Source organism: Myotis davidii, unplaced genomic scaffold, assembly GCF_000327345.1.
Source record: "Myotis davidii unplaced genomic scaffold, ASM32734v1 scaffold6, whole genome shotgun sequence".
NCBI classification, from domain to species: domain Eukaryota; kingdom Metazoa; phylum Chordata; class Mammalia; order Chiroptera; family Vespertilionidae; genus Myotis; species Myotis davidii.
The window spans coordinates 18,644,878-18,665,030 of NW_006383011.1; the positions used below are offsets into that span (position 1 = coordinate 18,644,878).

The 20,153-nt window shown below is 37.3% G+C and overlaps 1 protein-coding gene across 1 annotated transcript in view; it reads right to left on the minus strand.

The window, feature by feature from the left end:
- Window positions 1-20,153, minus strand: part of MTA3 (metastasis associated 1 family member 3) — a 116,675-nt gene that overhangs the window by 42,254 nt on the left and 54,268 nt on the right. The window contains exons 5-7 of the mRNA XM_006778650.2: window positions 19,647-19,749; window positions 17,455-17,554; window positions 4,440-4,628 (exon numbers count right to left, since the gene is read on the minus strand). Of these exons, the coding sequence (XP_006778713.1) occupies window positions 4,440-4,628; window positions 17,455-17,554; window positions 19,647-19,749 (392 nt within the window). The remainder of the gene's footprint in view (window positions 1-4,439; window positions 4,629-17,454; window positions 17,555-19,646; window positions 19,750-20,153) is intronic.

The following is a 20,153-nucleotide window of genomic DNA, read 5'->3' on the forward strand; positions in this document are numbered from 1 at the left end:
AGGGCAAGAGCGGGGGGGGGGTAGAGGGGAACGTGGGGACAAGGACACATATGTAATTTCTTAATCAATAAAAAATATATTAAAAAAAAAAAAACTGGGAAAGCCTTAAGGCCAGACTGATGAGGGAAAAAGAGAAAAGAGCTAAATCATCAGCATCAGGAGTGTGAGAGGATACATTAGCACATGTGTCCATATAAGGCCTTATAAAAGGGTACTAGGACTATTATGAACAACCTTATGACAGTAAACTAGACAACTTAAAGCTCCCAAGCAAGATAGAGGACTAGGAGCTACCAGTCTTGGTCTGCCCACCCCCCTGCCCACACACACACAAAACCACCACCACCAAACAGTAAATAGGCTGCTATTAAAAAACAAAAATAGCCCTGGGAGGGCACAAGACTCAAATTAAGAACCTATAGCAACACAGTGGAGCAATTAATGAATTACCACAGAGAAAGGATCACTGTGGAGACGGCTTAGCTGAGACATCTTAAAATGGCTAAGAACCAAGAAGAAGGGTGGAGGCTATCAATATAAGCCAAGGTGTGTGCCACTGAGGTCCCCAGTGACCTGCTCTACAGAGGGCCCGGCAGCCTTTGCCACTCATACAGCCCCCAGGACAGAATTCCTGCAGCTTTCCCAGCACAAGGCTCCGCAGTGTATGCTGGCATGGACCACAGCAGCCTGCTCTGCAGAGAAAGCTAGCACCTTTTGACACTGAGGTAACCAACAGTTATTGCTGCCGCTAGGAGATGCTGCTGGGTCATTCCCAGAAGACATTGCTGTGCCCCCTGGAACAGCGCTGCCAGCCCCTACCTCCAACTCTGTGCATACCCTGGACCCCAAAGTCCTGGCTGCTCCACATGTACCTGTGCTTCAGACCTCAGCTCCACAGCTGTTCCACATGTGCACACATCTCAGGTACCAGAGCCATGGAAACTGGCCAGCAGCCTAGACCCTACACTCAGCCACTCAAGGAGCATACATGATCCACTCCTAGCTCCGTGACGGATCCAAGTGTGTCCATGCCTCACACTAATACCACCAAAGGTCCCTCCAAAGCCAGACCCATTGCCAAGGGGGATCCCTTGGCTATGATAAGGAAGTACCCCAGCAGCCGTTGTCACTGAAGACTGTAACAGTCCTCACTACCACTTCAGACACCATGGAGGACCCTTGCAATCTTTAGCAACATTGACTTCAGCTGATGGAGCTGAATGTGTCTATGCCACTTGACCTACCTGGGAGCTGGAAACATCAGGCCCCAATAAGCCAGTGTCCTTGCACCACCTGCTGGTGAAGGCCTTTCCCCACCAAAAGCATCTGTAAACTATGGAAGAGGTGACTGCTCTATCAAATCCACAGACATCAACACAAGCCCATGAGAAACATGAAAAACTAAGGAAACATGACACCAAAGAAACACAATAGTTTTCTAGTTACTGACCCCAAAGAACTGGATATCTACTACTTGCCTGAAAGAGAATTTAAAAAATACTGTTTTAAGGAAGTTCAATTAAGTTACAAGAAAGTACAGACAGCCGAAACCGGTTTGGCTCACTGGATAGAGCGTCGGCCTGCGGACTGAAGGGTCCCAGGTTCGATTCCGGTTAAGGGCAGGTCCTTGGTTCGCAGGCACATCCCCAGTGGGGAGTGTGCAGGAGGCAGCTGATCGATGTTTCTCTCTCATCGATGTTTCTAACTCTCTATCTCTCTCCCTTCCTCTCTGTAAAAAATCAATAAAAATATATTAAAAAAAAAAAAAGTACAGACAGACAATGCAATAAAATCAGTAAAACAATATACAAACAAAATGAGTTCAACAAAGACAGAATAATGAAAAGGAACCTAACAAATTCTAAAGCTGAAAAATACAATTAATTAAATAAAAAATACAATATAGAACAGTGATGGCGAACCTATGACACGCGTGTCAGAGGTGACAAGAGAACTCATTGTTTTTTATTTTTCTTTGTTAAATGGCATTTAAATATATAAAATAAGTATCAAAAATATAAATCTTTGTTTTACTATGGCTGCAAATATCAAAAACATTCTATATGTGACACAGCACCAGAGTTAAGTTAGGGTTTTTCAAAATGCTGACATGCCGAACTCAAAAGGTTCGCCATCACTGATATAGAACATCACCAACAGACTTGATTAAGCAGAAAAAAAGAATATGTGAAAACTAAAAAACAGGTCATTAGGAATTATCCAAGGGGGGTGGGGACAGAAAGAGAGTGGATCCAATTAGCAGGAGAAAGGAAATAAAGATCAGAGCAGAAGTAAATGAAGTGAAAACTATAAAAATAGAAAAGATCAATGTAACTAGGGGCTATTTTTTAGAAAAGATAAAACAAAACTGACAAAACTTTTAGCTAGACTAAGAAAAAAAAAAGAAGTCCCAAATACAAAGGCTTATGTTAAGAGACTATTATGACAAATATATGCCAACTAATTAGATAACCTTGAAAAAATGGATAAATTCCTAGAAACATAAAACCTACCCAGTCTGAATCATGAAGAAATAGAAAATTGGAATAGATTATAACTAAGAAGGAGATCTAATCAGGGATCAAAAACGTCTGATCAAAGAAAATCCCAGGACCAGATGTCTTTGGTATTACTATGGTATCATATATTCTTTAACGTTTTTGACACTGGTGGAAAATTTCAGTCTCCAAAATAATACAAACCTAATGTGACTGGCGAATCAACAAGCAATCTAACTACCCTCAGCAAAAACTAATATATACCACAATGCAAATTTACAAGAATTCTGTTAGATCTTAAAGGTAACAAAAACCATCTAACAGCATTATTACTGTCACACTCATTTTCATACAGTTCTTTTATCTCATATCAATGTCAGCCTCTGTGTCTGAGTATATTGCAGCAAGCTATTCTTCAGAGAGTTACTTCCTAGTCCTGTGTTAGGTGCCTGGGAGTGCAAGTTTCATACCTCATGGATACCTTTCAATTTGCTGTTTTCTCCCTTTACCGTAAGAGATCCAGCTGAAATGCCAGATAACTCTGTGAAGCCATTTCTGATTTGACTGGCACAACTGCGAGTTCCCCTCCCAATACCCCATAATACTTGTTGATACTGCTGACAGAAATAACTACATTTTATATTAATTGGTGTATGTGCTTCAATCACTTGATGTTGACTGTGAACTCATTCCCTGAAGTAACGTTATGGTTCTGTTGCATGCCTACTGGCTTCCTGAAGGCCTGGCAGGTTGCAGATGCTCAACAGACATTTGCTGAATTGAAATGGGTCCAGAAGAATTACTAGAACATAAAATGAGCATGTCACACTCAGTGCAGGGAAAATAGTTTCACTTTAATGTTCCTCCTTCCATTCCTTTGTCAGACCTGTGGATTTTGTACTTTAGGGGACTTTGTTTTTGTGGTTTCTATTTAGTGGTATGGTACATTAATATACCATAGTAATAACATCACACTGGTGCATTATTCTGACCACCTGAAGCTAAATGCCACCAATGCATTTTAAATCCTCACCTGCACCTCCTATAAATTGAAATCATGACATATAACAATCTGGGTATGAGTGAAGTTTTGCCAGAAGAACAAATGTTAGTGACACTAATTAATTAATTATCATGTTTGGAATTTAATGTATCCATATTGATAGTAATAATTTTTCTTCAGGAATAACTCAAACAAAAATTCAACAACATAAAAGGCAGGATATTAACTTGCATCAAATACTTCATTAGTCTATAAATATTCTAGTCTCATAATTTTTTATAAAGAACGGCTGCTATAGAAATCTATTTATAGACTTCTCAAATGGAAATTTCTCCATTTCAAAGCGAGTATAAACTTAATTAGAGCAATTCCACAAAGACAAAAGGAAATACATAATAGGAGGAAAGACTATCTAATATTTAAAAGGCAAATTAGATACTGCATATCATTAAGAGGAGTCAAAGATAGAAAGCCTATAAAGCAAATTCTCCTACACTGCTTTACAGGTTATTTCCACATTAAAGGTCCACATCAAAATTTTAGGCTCAACAATTAGACAACTAGAAAAATGCTGAAGGTCTAAAGGAGGGCAACGAGCTTAAGAGGCAGGAATTAGATATATTAGATATCTTTAGTGCAAATGGTTAGACAATCTGTCCATATTTTAAACTTAGACCTCAGAAAGGCGAAGAGGATGAACTCATACTGCCAAGACTTACAGCAAGAACTCAAGGCCTCCTGGCCCTGGGTCTTATTCACAATTAATTCCGAGAATAAATGTCAATTTCTCCCTTTATAATACTGGCCTTCATTCTATGTATTCAAACTACATTTCTTGTAGTTTGGAGTGTTTTTAAAATTACTAAGTCACAGATTTCTAAAACAAATAAAATATCCCCAACCTCAACGTTTTATATCATTCACAATTTTCTACTTACAAAGTCTTGACGTATATCATTGAAGTCTTTGCCATATTTTTCCAGTGCCTCTTCAAATAAAGTAGCTTCAGAGGCTGACCATTCTTCCATTTCATCTCTGCATAAAACAGGTCCTCCAAGTGGCACTAAGACACTTATTGCACTGCTCAAGTCATAGCTGTGTCTATATAATGTATCCATAGCATGAAACTAAAGAAAACAAACAAAATGGAGAGAAAAGATCAGCCATATTGAAAATGTCCTAGATTATTTAAGAACAGATACTCAAGTGCATAATCCAGTAAATTAGCAACCATATACTGAGGTAGTTATTTTCTCACAAACTTAAGAAAAATTTGAATAACAGATTACTTAACAATTATTTAAAATATCATTTACTGCTTTAAGAAAATGTTGATTTGTGCCTTTTAAGGTGTGTATTTTTTTTTTAAATAATTCATTCGTTATAGCAACCTAACTATGGATATCCAGGACCTCCAGGCATTAAATTGGAAACCTGTATGTTTCATCATTCTTTCTGTTAAAAATGCCAAAGTCACTTCAGCTATAATACAAGGCTGGCACAGCCTTCCTGAACAAGATCCTAAAAAATAGATCATGTTGCCCGGCCAGCATGGCTCAGTGGTTGAGCGTCTACGTATGAACCAGGAGTTCACGGTTCGATTCCCAGTCAGGGCACATGCCCGGCATACAGGTTCTATCCCCAGTGTGGGATGTGCAGGAGGCAGCTGATCAATGATTCTCTTTCATCATTGATGTTTCTACCTCTCTCTGAAATCAATAAAAAATATATCAAGGAGGGAAAAAACATCATGTGTCAGAGAGTGAGAAAAAAATTTCTCAGATTGGATTAAGAAAATTATGTACTAAGAAAGGAGAAATAGAAAAAAATAAATGGAACTGAGAATGAATGATAGTAAGACAAAACAAAATTACACATCTGTATAAAAGAAAACAAACAAAATTACCTATCCATGTTAAAAATTAACTTGGTTGACATTTTTAAGACCAAGAATGACCAGGCAGGGCTTGGAACAGCTAGGTTGGTGGGGGTTTCCTATAAATTTCAAGGAAGAGTGATTTGAAGAATAATTTGAAAGGAGAAAAGATAGGTTACAATAATAAAAGTGGCCTTTTACAAAAGTACCTTGGGTGTAACATTTTCCTCCCATCAGGAGAGGTTCCGTGGTTTTTTTTACTGGCAAGAAAGAAATTCATCTATAACATGTATGCCCATTTGTATACAGGAAAACTGCAAAACAGGACAACTGGTTCTACTTCTGGATAAGCATGTAGGTGCGGTGAAGGTTTGGCGGACAAGGTGATCAAATCTTGTCAAGTTAAGAACTAGTTCTGTTTTAACTTTCTGACACATGAAAGCCAAGTCTTGCACCTTTTTTTTTTAAGTGAAATATCTGTACTCAGAAAATTATAAGACACTGAAGAAAGAAACTGAAGAATATACAAATAAGTGGAAGCATTTACTGTGCTCATGCACTGGAAGAATTAACATTGTTAAAATGACCATACTTACCCAAGCAATTAACAGATTCAATGCAATTCCTATCAAAATACCAATGACATATTCACAGAACGAGAACAAATAATCCAAAATTGTATATGGAACCACAAAAGATCCTGGATAGCCACATCAATCTTGAGGAAAATGAACAAAGTTGGAGAAATCACACTATCTGATATCAAACTACACTACAAGGCTACATATAATCTAAACAGCATGATTCGGGCATAAAAGACAGACCAATGGAACAGAATAAAAGGCCAGACATATTTATTTAATCAATTAATATTTTATAAAGGCGGCAATAACATACAATGGAATCAAGACAGTCTATTCAATAAATGATGTTGGGAAAAGTGGACAGATACATGTGAAAAAATTAAACTAGAAACCACCTTCTTACAACCATATACAAGAATAAACTCAAAATGGATTAAAGACTTGAATGTAAGACTCAATACCATAAAAATTCTACAAGAAAACACAGGCAGTAAAATCTCTGACATTTCTCTTAGTAATATTTTTTTCTGATATATTTCCTTGGGCAAAGGAAAAAAAAGAAAAAAATAAACAAATGGGACTACGTCAAATAGAAAGTTTTTGCACAGCAAAGGAAACCATCAACAAAATGAAAAGACAACCCACTGAATAGGAGAACATATTCACCCATGATACATCTGCTAACGAGTTAATATCCAAAATTATAAAGAATTCAAAAAACTCAAAACCAAAAACAACAATAATCCAATTTAAAAAATGGACAGAGGACCTCAATAGACATTTCTCCAAAAAGGACATACAGATGATAAACAGAAATATGAAAACCTGCTCGATGTCACTAATCATCAGAGAAATGCAAATTAAAATCAGGATGAAATATCACCTCACACCTGTCAGAATGACTATTATCAATAATTCAACAAATAACAAGTGTTGGCTAGGATGTGGAGAAAAGGGAATCCTCGTGCACTGTTTGTGGGATTGTCATTCGTACGGCTATTTCGGAAAACAGTATGGAGGCTCCTAAAAAGATTAAAAATAGGACAAACTTATGACCCAGCTGTTTCACTTCTGGATATTTATCTGAAGAAATCCAAAACACCAATTCAAAAATATATATGCATCCCTATGTTCACTGCAGCATTATTTACAATAGCCAAAATATGTAAGCAGCACAAGTCATCAATGGACAACTGGAAAAGATGTAGTACATGCCCAGACAATATGGCTCAGTGGTTGAGAATCAACCCATGAACCAAGAGGTCACTAGTTTGATTCCAATCAGGATACATGCCTGAGTTGTGGGCTCAATCCCCAGTAGGGGAGGTACAGGAGCTAGCTGATCAATGTTTCTCTCTCATTGATGTTTCGATCTCTCTATCCCTCTTCCTTTCCTCGCTCTCTAATAATCAATACAAAGTTTTTTGTTTTTTGTTTTTAAAAGAGAGAGAGAAGATGCGGTACACATATTTAATGGAATATTACTCAGACAGAAAAAAAGAATGAAATCTTACCATTTATGACAACATGGATGGACCTAGAGAGTATTATGCTAAGTGAAGTTAAGGCAGATAAGAACAAATACCATATGATTTCACTTATTTGTGAAATCTAAAAAAATAAATGAAATAAATGAACAAAACAGAAACAAACTCATAGATACAGAGAACAAACTGATAGTTGCCAGGTATGTGGGGGTTGGGGGAGGTGGGTGAAAAAGGTGAAGGGATTAAGAAGTACAAATTGGTAGTTATGAAATAGTCATGTGGATGTAAAGTATAGCATAGGCAATACAGTCAATAATATTGTAATAACTGTGTTTGGTACCGGGTGGGTACTAGACTTATTGGGGGGAATCACTTCATAAATTATATACATATCTAATCACTATGCTGTACACCTGAAACCATCAATTTCCTAGATATAATCACAGCTAAGACCACTGACCATGTATAGTCTTTTGCTTTATGTGTCACAATCTGTAGCTGGGGTTACAAAAAATATTACAATTTTTATTTTTTTCTTGTGCTCTGCAAACTCCAGCATCCATGAAACTAAGTGATTATTGTTTTTGGATATATGACTTATGAAAATGAAAAGAAAGTTCAATAGCACTTATTGATCCCTTCAATTAATAATGTATTTTCATAAATGATTGTTATTTTTTTAATCCTCACCAGAGGATATGTGGGGAGGTGGGAAGAGAGAGATAGAGAGAGAGAGAGAGAGAAATGCCAATTTGACAACAACACATCGATTGGTTGTCTCCCATACGGCCACCACCAGGAATGGAACCTCAACCTAGATATGTTCCTGACTGGGAATTAAACCTTCAACCTTTTTGTTTAAGGGACGATGATCCAACCAAGAAGGGACAACGATCCAACCAACCAAACGACCCAGCTAGGGCCATTAATGATTATTTTTAAAATTATTTTTAAAACTCCTATAAAATAAAAGGCTAACATGCAAATCGATTGAAGGGCGGAACGACCAGTCACCATGATGCATACTGACCACCAGGGGGCAGACGCTCAATGCAGGAGCTGTCCCCTGGTGGTCAGTGTGCTCCCACAGGAGGAGCACTGCTCAGCCAGAAGCCAGGCTCATGGCTGATGAGCGCAGCAGCGGTGGCAGGAGCCTCTCCCACATCCATGGCAGCACTAAGGAGCCATCTGTCAGACATCCCCTAAGGGCTCCCAGACTGCAAGAGGGCACAGGCTGGGCTAAGGGACAACCCCCCCACCCCCGCAAGTGCACAAATTTCGTGCACTGGGCCTCTAGTATTTATCATGAATAACAAAACTAAAAAAGATTAAATGGTACTCAAAATCAATAATTATACAAATTAATTATGTTGCTGAGATTCCTTAGGAGGTAGAAGTAATTTTTATAATTAACGAGTGCTATGAAACCAGAAGTGACAGAATTAAATGAGTTTTTCTCAACTGATATTATACTAACCACTCAAAGCATAAATGGATTTTCTGTCTTTTGTTCACGTTAGATAAATGAAAATATTCTTCTTATAGTCACTTTTAAAATTGATAATGAGCTATTATCTAATAAGATTTCAAAGAACCAAAGTACTTTCTCAACCTTTATAAGTTGTTATGACCAAAATCTCAAGTGATTACAGAGTGTTTGTGTTACTGAACAGTGAAGTAAGCATTTGCCTTTGGAAGACTAGCTCCTGTATTATGCCACAACGCAAATGGAAAGAATGGGGCAGACTCACAGCTTACCAGGAGCTGTGAAACCTCCAAAGCCCACATTTATTCCACAGCCTAGAAGAGAGTGCAGTAATAATCAGTATATGTACAAAATAAACATTCCCATCAGGCGCATGCACTGTGGAATTCCTATGGAACAATTCTGTTGAAATCGATAACTAACTTCACAAAGGAAACCAGGTCACATTCTTTGCTTGGAGCTCCTATTATTAACTCCATCTTTCTGGCATAGATAGCAGTGTCTTGTTTCTTTTTATAAATTTATCTTTATTGTTGAAAGTATTACAAGTGTCCCCACCCCTTTTTTTCCCATTAACCCCCTCCACTCCAGACCCTCCCCTTCAGCATAGCAGTTTCTTTTGAATAGACTTTTATTGTCTAATCTTACCCTGAAAATGTATTAGTAAAACATGGAAGACACTTCTATAATAGAAGAGACAACACCCATTAGTAGAGATTCACAGAAGTAAGCTAAAAAAGATTGGAGTTTGACATATAACCAATGACTATGGTTTATCAGTAAGATAACAAAAAGCTAGACATACATACTAGAGAACATATTGGCTGATTCCATTTTATGGACTTTGAGAAAAGTAACAATTAATTGATGGTAAGATAAGTCTGACAGTTGTTACCTCAGAAGGGAAGTGGGGGACACTGATAGGAGAGGGGCATGAGAAACCTTTTTGGGATTCAGGGTGGTTTTTTGTTTTGTTTTTTAATCTAAACCTGGGTGGTGGTTACATGTATATATATGTAAAAATGTATAAGCAGTGTATTTAAAATATAGGATACTTAATACGCTTAACTGTATATACAGCTTAGTTTAAAATAAAAGAACTTAAAAACTAAACATAAAAAACTGAGTCTTCCCTCCAGATAAATACAAAGTTGTCATCTTTTCAATAGTTTTACAAATAACATACAAGATCCATTCAAATATAAATTTTAAAAATCATAAGAACAAGCTGTTTTCTTTGCCAAATAGCACTGAAGGTGTTGTCACATTTCATCTCATTCATAACAGATGGAGATGACAAATAGAAATATTTTAAGAGAAAGACTGACAAATCCTGGCAGTGAAATTCTCATCTTTTGTTCATTAAGCAGAATCACACTATGGTAGACTGGGTTATTCTTTAGCAAATATTCACTTTCTTCCCTGGACCTCCATAGAAGGATACTCTTCTACTCCATTAATGTTGGACCTGGACATGTGACTTGACTGGCCAATAGGATGTTTAGACATGTGAGTTAACAGAGCCCTGTATGTTTTTGCATTTGGACTTGCCCTCTTGTGCTACTGACTTTTGTCAACGAAGAAGAGACACATGAAGGAGATCTGGTCACAACCTGCAGCATGGCACCTATCACCCCAGTCTAGTTCAGCAGAATCCTAGACAAAGAGTGTACAAAAAAATCAATGCTTGTTGTTATAAGCCACTGAAACTCTGGACAGACTCTGGACAGTATAATGAATACAGTGGGGCCTTGACTTACGAGTGTCCCGACTAACAAGTTTTTCGAGATACGAGCCATCTCTCGGCTGATTTTTTGCTTTGAGTTGCGAGCTAAAATTTGGGTTACAAGCCAGCTTCAGATACCCCACCGCTAGTTGGCGTTGCGAATGTCACAGTGACCGCCACAACATCAGCCCAGCATCACGTGTCTCACTCGTTCACTTTTGATTTGACATACGAGTAATTTGAGTTACGAGCTCTGTCACAAAACAAATTAAACTCGTAAGTCAAGGCCCCACTGTACTGTGTTTTCCCTCTGAAAATAAAGAACTTATTTAGCCAGTGCTAAAAGTGCTGTGAACAGGCAGCCCTCAGCTGTTGGTCCTCTTTGAAATGATCTCAATTTAAGAAAGATTCATCACCCAAGGCCATGCTCTCTTCTTAGGGCAGCCTGCAACCAATGACTCAGGAGTGTCAAAGCCCAGCCTTCCACACTGATTTGGGACAACTCTTCAGAGCAACCCATGGAGTCAGCTGAGGCCTTCATTCGGAATGCACCATATGGTCCACCTTCTCCCTCTAGTCAATCCTGCCAAGTACTTATCCCAGGGGTCCTCCCTAATAAATTTCCTGCATGCAAATCTCTATCTCAAGGTCTGTTTCCCAGGAATCCAACCTGTATCATGTAGCATTATTTCAACGACTGCTAACTGATATACATATATAGTCAATCAGTTGATTTTGATTTTCTGTATTGTGTTTTTCTATTTATTTTTGTTCTTTACTATTTTTTTGTTTTATATTTCTCTGTGTTTACTCTGGTATTCTTATTCCAGTCTTTTAATACCAATTTTTTACCCACTAATTTTATTAGTTTACTTAATCAATATTTAAGATTATAAATACTATAACCACAGGACAATAGTCAGATTCAGGAAACGAATATTGCTATAGTACCATTATGTAATCTAAAGGTGTTAGTCAGGTTTGCTAGTTGTCTCAGTAATGTCCTTTATAATGAAAGAAAATTTTTTTTTCTGGTTTAAGGTCTACTTGAGAATCATTTTATTGCATTTAGTAGTCATATCTCTTCAATTTATTTCAATCCTGAATGAACAGTTCCTTGTTCTTTCTGTCTTTCACAATCATGGTATTTTGAAAAGTACAGGCCATTATTATTATTGTTGTTGTTATTGTTATTATTATTATTATTGAATGTTCCTCGATTTGGGTTGTGGTTGTAATTAAAATAAGATTTTCTCCAACTTAAGATCATTTTAGTCAGTTATGTCAGTCTAGGAGATTTTTCCTAAGTTTCAAATTTATCAACAGTTATTGGTTGATTGATTGATTGATTTCAGAGAGGAAGGGGGGGGGAGAGATAGAAACATCAGTGATGAGAGAGAATAATTGATCTGCTACCTCTTGCATGCCCCATACTGAGGACTGAGGCCGCAACCTAGGCATGTGCCCTGACCGGCAATCAAACCAGGCCATGCTCCCCACCAGTGCACGAATCCCGAGAGAGACAGAGACAGACAGAGAGAGAGAGAGAGAGAGAGAGAGAGAGAGAGAGAGAATGATAAAGGAAATGTACCAAATGTTAACATTTGGGGAGCTGGAAATATATTCATTTGGGTGAAGGAAATATAGGAAATCTTATATTTTATATTATCTCAAAATACAAAGATAAGCTTTAAAAACGATAAACCCACACCTTCATTTACTCACACCTAAAAATCCACATCTCTTAACCCTAACCCTAGTCAACTTAAAACAATTTTCATTATATTTCCCCATAGTTCAGATCTACAGTGATTTTTCTGATGCTTCTTAAATTCATGGGAGAAAAAGTAGAGTGAAAGGCTACATATACCAAAAAGAAAAATTAATTTAAGCTTAAATTTGAAAGAAAAAGATGGATAAATATACCTTAACACACACAAACAATTCTCTGAGGACAATTTACAGCACTTCTAAGCTCATTTAATATCATTTTAACGATCATCAGACAAAAAGTGTGCGTAATGTATAATATTATTGCCTTAATAAAGTATTTAGAAGGAAAATTTCACGTTGCATATTTTTTACTGCAATGATAGTCCATTAGTTCTAATTGTACAGCTTTGCTTATGAGATAGTACTCATAAGCAAATTGACTTCTTTAAAAATTATATGAATTCTCATTTTATCAATTTTATATTCATTTTGAAGACTAGATTTCTGGTGTACTAGTAAGTTAATGCCTAAAATGTTAACCAAAAGATTTATATATTCTGCTGAGTACAATTTCTTTAAATAATGTGATGACTGTGATTTGCAAGCTCTCTTCAAATCTCCAGTATCCTCAAGGTCCTAAATGAAAAGTGTGATTTGACTAGGACTCTCAAAGAATCACTTGCAAGATTGATGGCTACCATTTTTATAAAGAGTGAATATCTGATACAAATTATTATTGGTTAAATCAACTTCCTCTTTTTTCTAAGTTTTTCTTGATGGGAAAATTTTTACTATAAAAATTATACCTTGTTGTAAGGAGAAATTATAGAGTTATATTCTTGTAACAATCATACTAAAATGTGTGGTTAATCATGGCCTAACGACCATATTCAAATGTGATAATCTACTACAATGACAATAAAAATGGCATCACAAAGCCCCTTATAATGCTACAAAATCAGAATTAAATGAGACTCAACAAAGATTGTGGGGGAAATGCATCATTGTCGTCGTCATCATCATCATCATCATCATCATCTCAACAATAACTAATTGTGAATATTTATTGAGCTCTCATATGGCACCAGACACTGTTCTAAATTATTTACAAGCATTATCTCATTTAATCCTCAAGCTGATGCTGCATAGTAACTCAGAGACAGACCCTTCTGGAAGCTGGAGAGAGCGTGCCAAAGGTCTTGGTTCAGGGCATTGAGACATAGCCCGCTTTCTCTCCCAGTGAGGACAGGGCCTGAAATGGGGTTTCAAGAGGCTAAAAGCCCAGTGTTTGTGAACATTACCTTAAACGAAGAATGTAAGCTGTTGATTCTAATTTCTTCTGGAATGTTGATGGAAGCTCGAAAAGACTTGTGACAGCTATAAATCAGATGTCTTCCATCCAGTCTGGACAGCCAATGTCACAGAGAGTTCTATGCCCCTCAGAGAACCCAGGGCCCAGGAAAATCAGCCCTAAGGCATGTTCTGGAGAGCTTCTCCAGTTCCATCAAGTTCCATGTGCTTAGATACACTAATTAGCAACTTACAGAGGTATGTCTATAATACCTCTCCTTGTCAGACCATAACCCCTGAAGCAGGGTGGATAGGCTGTATTACTATTTCCACTGCAGATGATGAAACAGACACAGGGAGATTAAGTCACTTGCATAAGACCATATGGATCACAGGCTACAGTTCCAGGGGAGGAAAACCATAGAATCATAAAAGTGTATCCATCTGCATAAGTCATACCATTATTCACAACAGCCAAAGGTAGAAGCAATCCAAGTTTTTATTGATGGGTGAATGGATAAACAAAAGTGATGCACACATACAGTGCAATATTATTATTTAGCCTTAAAAAGGAAAGAAATGCTGACACATACTACAAAATGGATGAAACTTAACTAAATGACATTAACTAAGTGAAATAAGCAAGTCACGAAAGGGCAAAGAATGTATGGTTTCACTTATATGAGGTATCTACAATAGTCAAATTCAAAGAGACAAGAAGTAAAATTACGGCTGCCAAGGGCTAGGGAACAGGCAGTGGAGTTACTGTTTAATGTGTATAGAGTGTTAGCTGGAAATGAAGAGTTCTGTAGATGGCTGGTGCTGACGGCTGGCTGTACAGCAATGTGGTTACTTAACGTCAGAGAACATACTTACAAATGGTTAAAGTGATGAATTTTACTGGTATGTTGTACATATTTTACTACAATTTTTAATCAAGTTTTTCCTACTTAAATCTTTGTATGACTCCTGGTCTTCAGATGTGTGTATAGCTCTGATGATACAATATTAGAATTCAAATAGTTCATCTTAGTGATGAGATGTACTCAGTAAAAGATTAAAACAATAAAATAGAAATAATATACTCCAATGACCTATTTTTTTTAAAATCTGTCCCAGAAATAGAAAGTAAGTTGTTCATTCTCAAATATTTACTGAAGTCTTCTTCCTCGTTAGTATAGTGGTGAGTATCCCCGCCTGGCAAATATTTACTGAACACCTATGTTTGCTGCTAGGGATTCAACAATGAGGAAAAACAGATATAATCATACATTAATGAAAATTATAAGCTGACATGTGGGGAATGGGAAGGAGAAAAACAGACATTAAGCAGATAATCACAAAAATGAGTGTTTAATTATAAACAACTAACATGGAGGAACAGAGTTGGTTCTCTGCATGAGCACATCACAAAGTAGCCTGCCCCAGACTGATGGATTAGACAAGATTTTAAAAAAGACTGGAGTTACCTTGGTGGGGCTGTGAGAGTATTCAGGCAAACGGGACTGGACATGCAAAGGTCCTGTAGCAGGAGGCAAACCATGGAACCGAAGGAAGGACACAGCCTGGCTAGAGCCCAGAGGACACGGAGGAAAGTGTGGGCAAGGGACTGGAGAAACAGGCCAGGCAAAATCCCCTAGTCTTGTTCACTGGGGTGGGTGTTGTTGTTTTTTTACCCTAAATGCAATCAAAAGCCACTGAAAGGATATAAGATAGGAAACAGCAAAATCAAAGTTGCATTTTTAAAAGATCACACATGATATAGGAATTAGAGAGGTTTCAGAATAAAATTTCCTCTCTACTAAATCAACACATCCTGACCTTTCCCAGAATCAGACTTAGCACTGGGAGGCCTAAGTTTCTAGTCCTGATTCTGTCACTAATTAAATGTGAATCTTTATATAAGTTACCTCACCATTATCTCTAATACAGTCTATCCTAGACGACTTCTTAAGCCCCAAACAACTCAAAAAATTCTTTTTCTGGTATTCTACCTTCCAAATTTAGTCCTCAGAGTCCAGGCAAAAGAGAAATCCAGTGTCTACACAATTACCTATTCTCTGAGACAGAGGCTTTGCCCCAGCCATACCTCCCTAACAATGTACATGGCACTCCACCCTCCAGCCATGTGGGTGTAGACAACAAACATGAAGTAACAGGCTAGAACATCCACCAACTACTACTTACTAACCACCTCAAGGTTTACTTTGTTCTAAGGAACTTTGTTTCCTCAAAGGGGTGGAGGAAAGGTCAATGTAGTTATTGTTGTAAACTGATGATTTTTTTCCTTTGCATATTGTACAAAATACACTTTACTTTTCTTTCTTTTTTTGTTCCACTTCACTCTTTTTTTAAAAATATATTTTATTGACTTTTTGCAGAGAGGAAGGGAGAGGGATAGAGAGTTGGAAACATCGATGAGAAAGAAATATCCATCAGCTGCCTCCTGCACACCCCCTACTGGGAATGTGCCCGCAACCAAGGCACATGCCCTTGACCGGAACTGAACCTGGGATCCTTTAGCCCCCAGGCTAACACTCTATCCACTGAGCCAAACCGATTAGGGCTCCACTTCACTTTTTAATGAAACAAGGGTGAAATCTATGAAGCCTCCATGGCTTCAATACTCTAGTAATTATAAATCTTATTATATACCTTAGACTGGCAGTGTTTGAAATTCACAGTCTAGCTATGAGGAAGTTAGACCTAGCCATCTGCTGGTAGATTAAGTACCTGCTCCTAAAAAATTACTGGTGATTTGACAAGTGGCGTACATTGATTGTCTTGGATAAATGGATGTGTCAGGTTAGGAGTGCTGAACGCCCAGCTGCAGTCCTCACAGGAAAAACCACAAGAAAACCACTTGATAGGCTACCCAGGTTCTTGTAGTTTGCCAACCCTGCCTTCTCTGTACTGGGAGGTCTTTGGATGCATGGTCTGGTCACCTGAAGGAGAAAGGTACTACCTGATCTCTTACAGGCCTGCAAACACTGAAAGAAAAGAAAGAACTTGACTCTCCAGATTCAGCTGAATGATAAATCAATTCTCATTTAAAGGCACAAAACAACTTAGCCTTTCACATGTTCTTTTTGGAAAACAATCAGCAAAACTCGTCATCAACATATTAATAATCAATTTTTAACCAGTCCCACTCATTTTTCTAGAAATGCCTCAGGATCTTATATTTTAACATCAAAGTGGAAGGCCTGACACAGCTAGGCAAACAGTATTAAAGATGCAGATCATAGCATCTGAATAACAAAAGGCAATTTCTTCCTGCTTTTGCAACTTCTAAAAGATGTCAATTTCATGGCACCAAAAACATAATTTCAACACAAGAACAACATATAGAAAGAGTCCAAGTAAAGCTGAACTTAGAGTAGGTAGAGCGGAACTCCGCGGTAGGAATCAAGAACAGATCCAAATCCTATCTCTGAAACCAGTTGTATAAACAGACCAAAACAGAATTTCCTGAGCCTCTGAGTATACTTCTGCTAAAAAAAAAAAAAAAAAAAAAAAAAAAAAAAAAAAAAAAAAAAAAAAAAAAAAAAAAAATTAACAATTATAGTAATAAATAATTTAGGATATTAGATGTAATATAAAAGTGACCTCCAGACTGCTAAATACTAAAGAAAACAAAAGAGATGGAAACACTGGAGGAGCTGAAAGTACCTGCCTAGAAGGAACATAATAGCCAAGATATGCTCTCATGTCTACAACACTGCTATTTTGGCTTTAAAATTAAACAAGTAGCAGCAGAAAGAACCCTAAAATTTCAAAAAGCATCTTACCAGAGTGATGTCTCGGGAAGCTGCAGCTGCGCTCATATGCAAACTAGGCTGCCGTACAGAACTGCTGCAATCAAGGGCTCGAGCGAATGTCCCAACAGCACTAAATAAACCACAAAAACAAAGAGGGAAAAATCAAGACTCTGTTATTTTTCTTATATTTAAAGAAACACATTTTGGTGGTGAATGAAAAATCAAGTTCTTGGATGTCTGAAAATCAAGTACCAAATAAAAATAGTATTTTCTATAAAATTTAAGAATTGACAAGCCAATTTACCATATGAGTCATTACCATTAAATTAAAAGAAAAAGTAGGTTGTGAGGCATAAAGGAGGGAAAGATCTATTTTGAAATGCCACAGAGTAAACAATTTGGCATTCAAATGTGCTAAAAAATGAGAATTAAATTAGCTAGAATTCAACTATTACTGCAAAGCAAGTTCTGACCCCCTTTTTTTTAGCCCAAATTGTGAAATCCCAGTAACACTTTTTCTTGAAATATAGTCAACCTCTTCTTATGAGGCCTCAATATATATTTCCATTTTTAAGAATTACCACACTGATTATCATATGATTTAGAAAGACTTCCCACATGTAACAAACCCTAACTTCAAGAAATAAAGCATGAAATGACAATGACTTGCTCTTTGTCTCTCTTTTAAACACGTTAGCTAAGAAAAAGTTTTTAAGATGTTGTAATTAAACTATAACACGTGAACGAAAAAGTACACATAGTACACATTGTACAGCTATGCAGTTCTGGCAAAGTGAATGCATCCATGTCACCAATATCCAGATCAAGAAACAGAAGATGGCAGCACCCTACACTACTCCCTCTCTCCCTCTTCCTCCAAAAGAACCACTATCCTGGATTCTAACACTACACACAAGTTCATTTTGCTCATTTGGGAAGTTAAATAGAACCAAATACTATGTACTCTTTTCGTGTCCATCTTTTTTTGTTCAAAGTTATGTTTGTGGATTCACACATGCTGCTAGCTGTATCTGTGTTCATTCATTCTCCTTGCTGTGGCGCATCCTCTGTATGATGCCCCCCCCTGCCCCCCCGCCACTCCCGCCACTCTACTGATGATGGATATTTGTTTCCAGATTGGATAGTGATATTCATGCCATCTGCATATGGGTCTTCTGGTTAGATGGTAACAGTTTACCAAAGCAGCTATACCAACTCATACTCCCACCAGTAGGATGAGGGTGGGAGACAAGAAGAAAGGGAGGGAGGAAGGAAGGGAGGGAGGTAGACAGTGATGTGAGAGAAAAACATTGATTGGTTGCCCTCACTACCCTCCCCAAAAGGGATCAAACCTACAACCCTGATATGTCCTGACCAGGAATCAAACTGGCAACCTTTTGGTACACTGGATGACGCTCAACCAACTGAGCCACTCTGGCCAGGCTCAACTTTATTTTTGAGATTTCTCTCTTTGCTACATATAACTCTAATTCATTCATTTTAATTGTTGTAAAGGAATATTCCATTTAAGTATTATTGCTTGCTGATGTACTCTTAGTTTTTTTCTAATTTTTCTATTACAATGCTATGATAATCTCATTTCCCTTCTGCTTTGCAGGAGGAATTTAACCAGGGACCTCTTGATTCATGGGTTGACACTCAACCACTGAGCCACACCAGCCAGGCAAACATCATTTACTTTTATAAGTAAAACAATAAAAATAAATTTCTATCCCATTCATTTTATCAAGAAAACAGGAAAAAGAGGTCAGGTGGAGAGGGAGGAAGCCAGTTTGGCAGCCAAGCTTAGAGCTCTCAAAGGAAAGCCATATGCTCAGCAGTAGGCCTTCCCCATGCATGGGTGCAGGTAAGAGGAATTTGAGGCGCGAATTATTCTTGACACATGACCAATCACTGCTTTAAATTAAAGACATGGGATTTTAGGAGGTGAATTTCTTCTTTATACTTTTGTGCAGTGCTTACATTTTTACAAGGTGTGTTTATTTTTTAATCTATGAAACTTAATAAATCTATTTCATTTTTAAAACAGAAACTAATGATAATAAACCATTTTATTTAGGAAGTGGTGTGACATATATTAGGCTTTCTTACATAATTAAAAAAATAAAACCAATGAAAAAAGCAGAATACAAAGAAAGGAAAATATGTATAAATTATTTTATAGAGAGAAAAGATGTTTTCACGCAATGTGTCATACTCACCGTGCTACAACTAAAAACTGGTCAATCTGTCGATCTGTAAGTGGGCTATTTGGGTCCCAAACTTTAACTTCCAATTTTGACTGTTCCCTCTCATCTGATTCTCCTGTCCAAGAGCAAGGAAAATGGAGTCTTATTACCCATAAGGCATATACATGGTCACATCTGACTGATGACTGCAGTAACCACAGCATTAAAAATGTAAGGTAAATGTTCATGGTTTTTTGGTACATTCTTTCAGACAGCAAATGTAGAACACTTTGTAAAGTGAACACTGATAAAAATGCAACCACACCATATGGTATTTTCATTTGTCATTAACATGTATTTCCTGAATACTTGAATGGGTGAGGCACTAAGCCTCATGCTAAGGGATATAAAAACAAAAAAGAAAGCACTCCTGCAGAAAGATGCTTAAACTATAATAAAACTTACACATAAATAACTATGCTACAAATGAAAAAAAAACACCAAAAACCCTAGCTGTCATAAGAGACATACAGATATGGC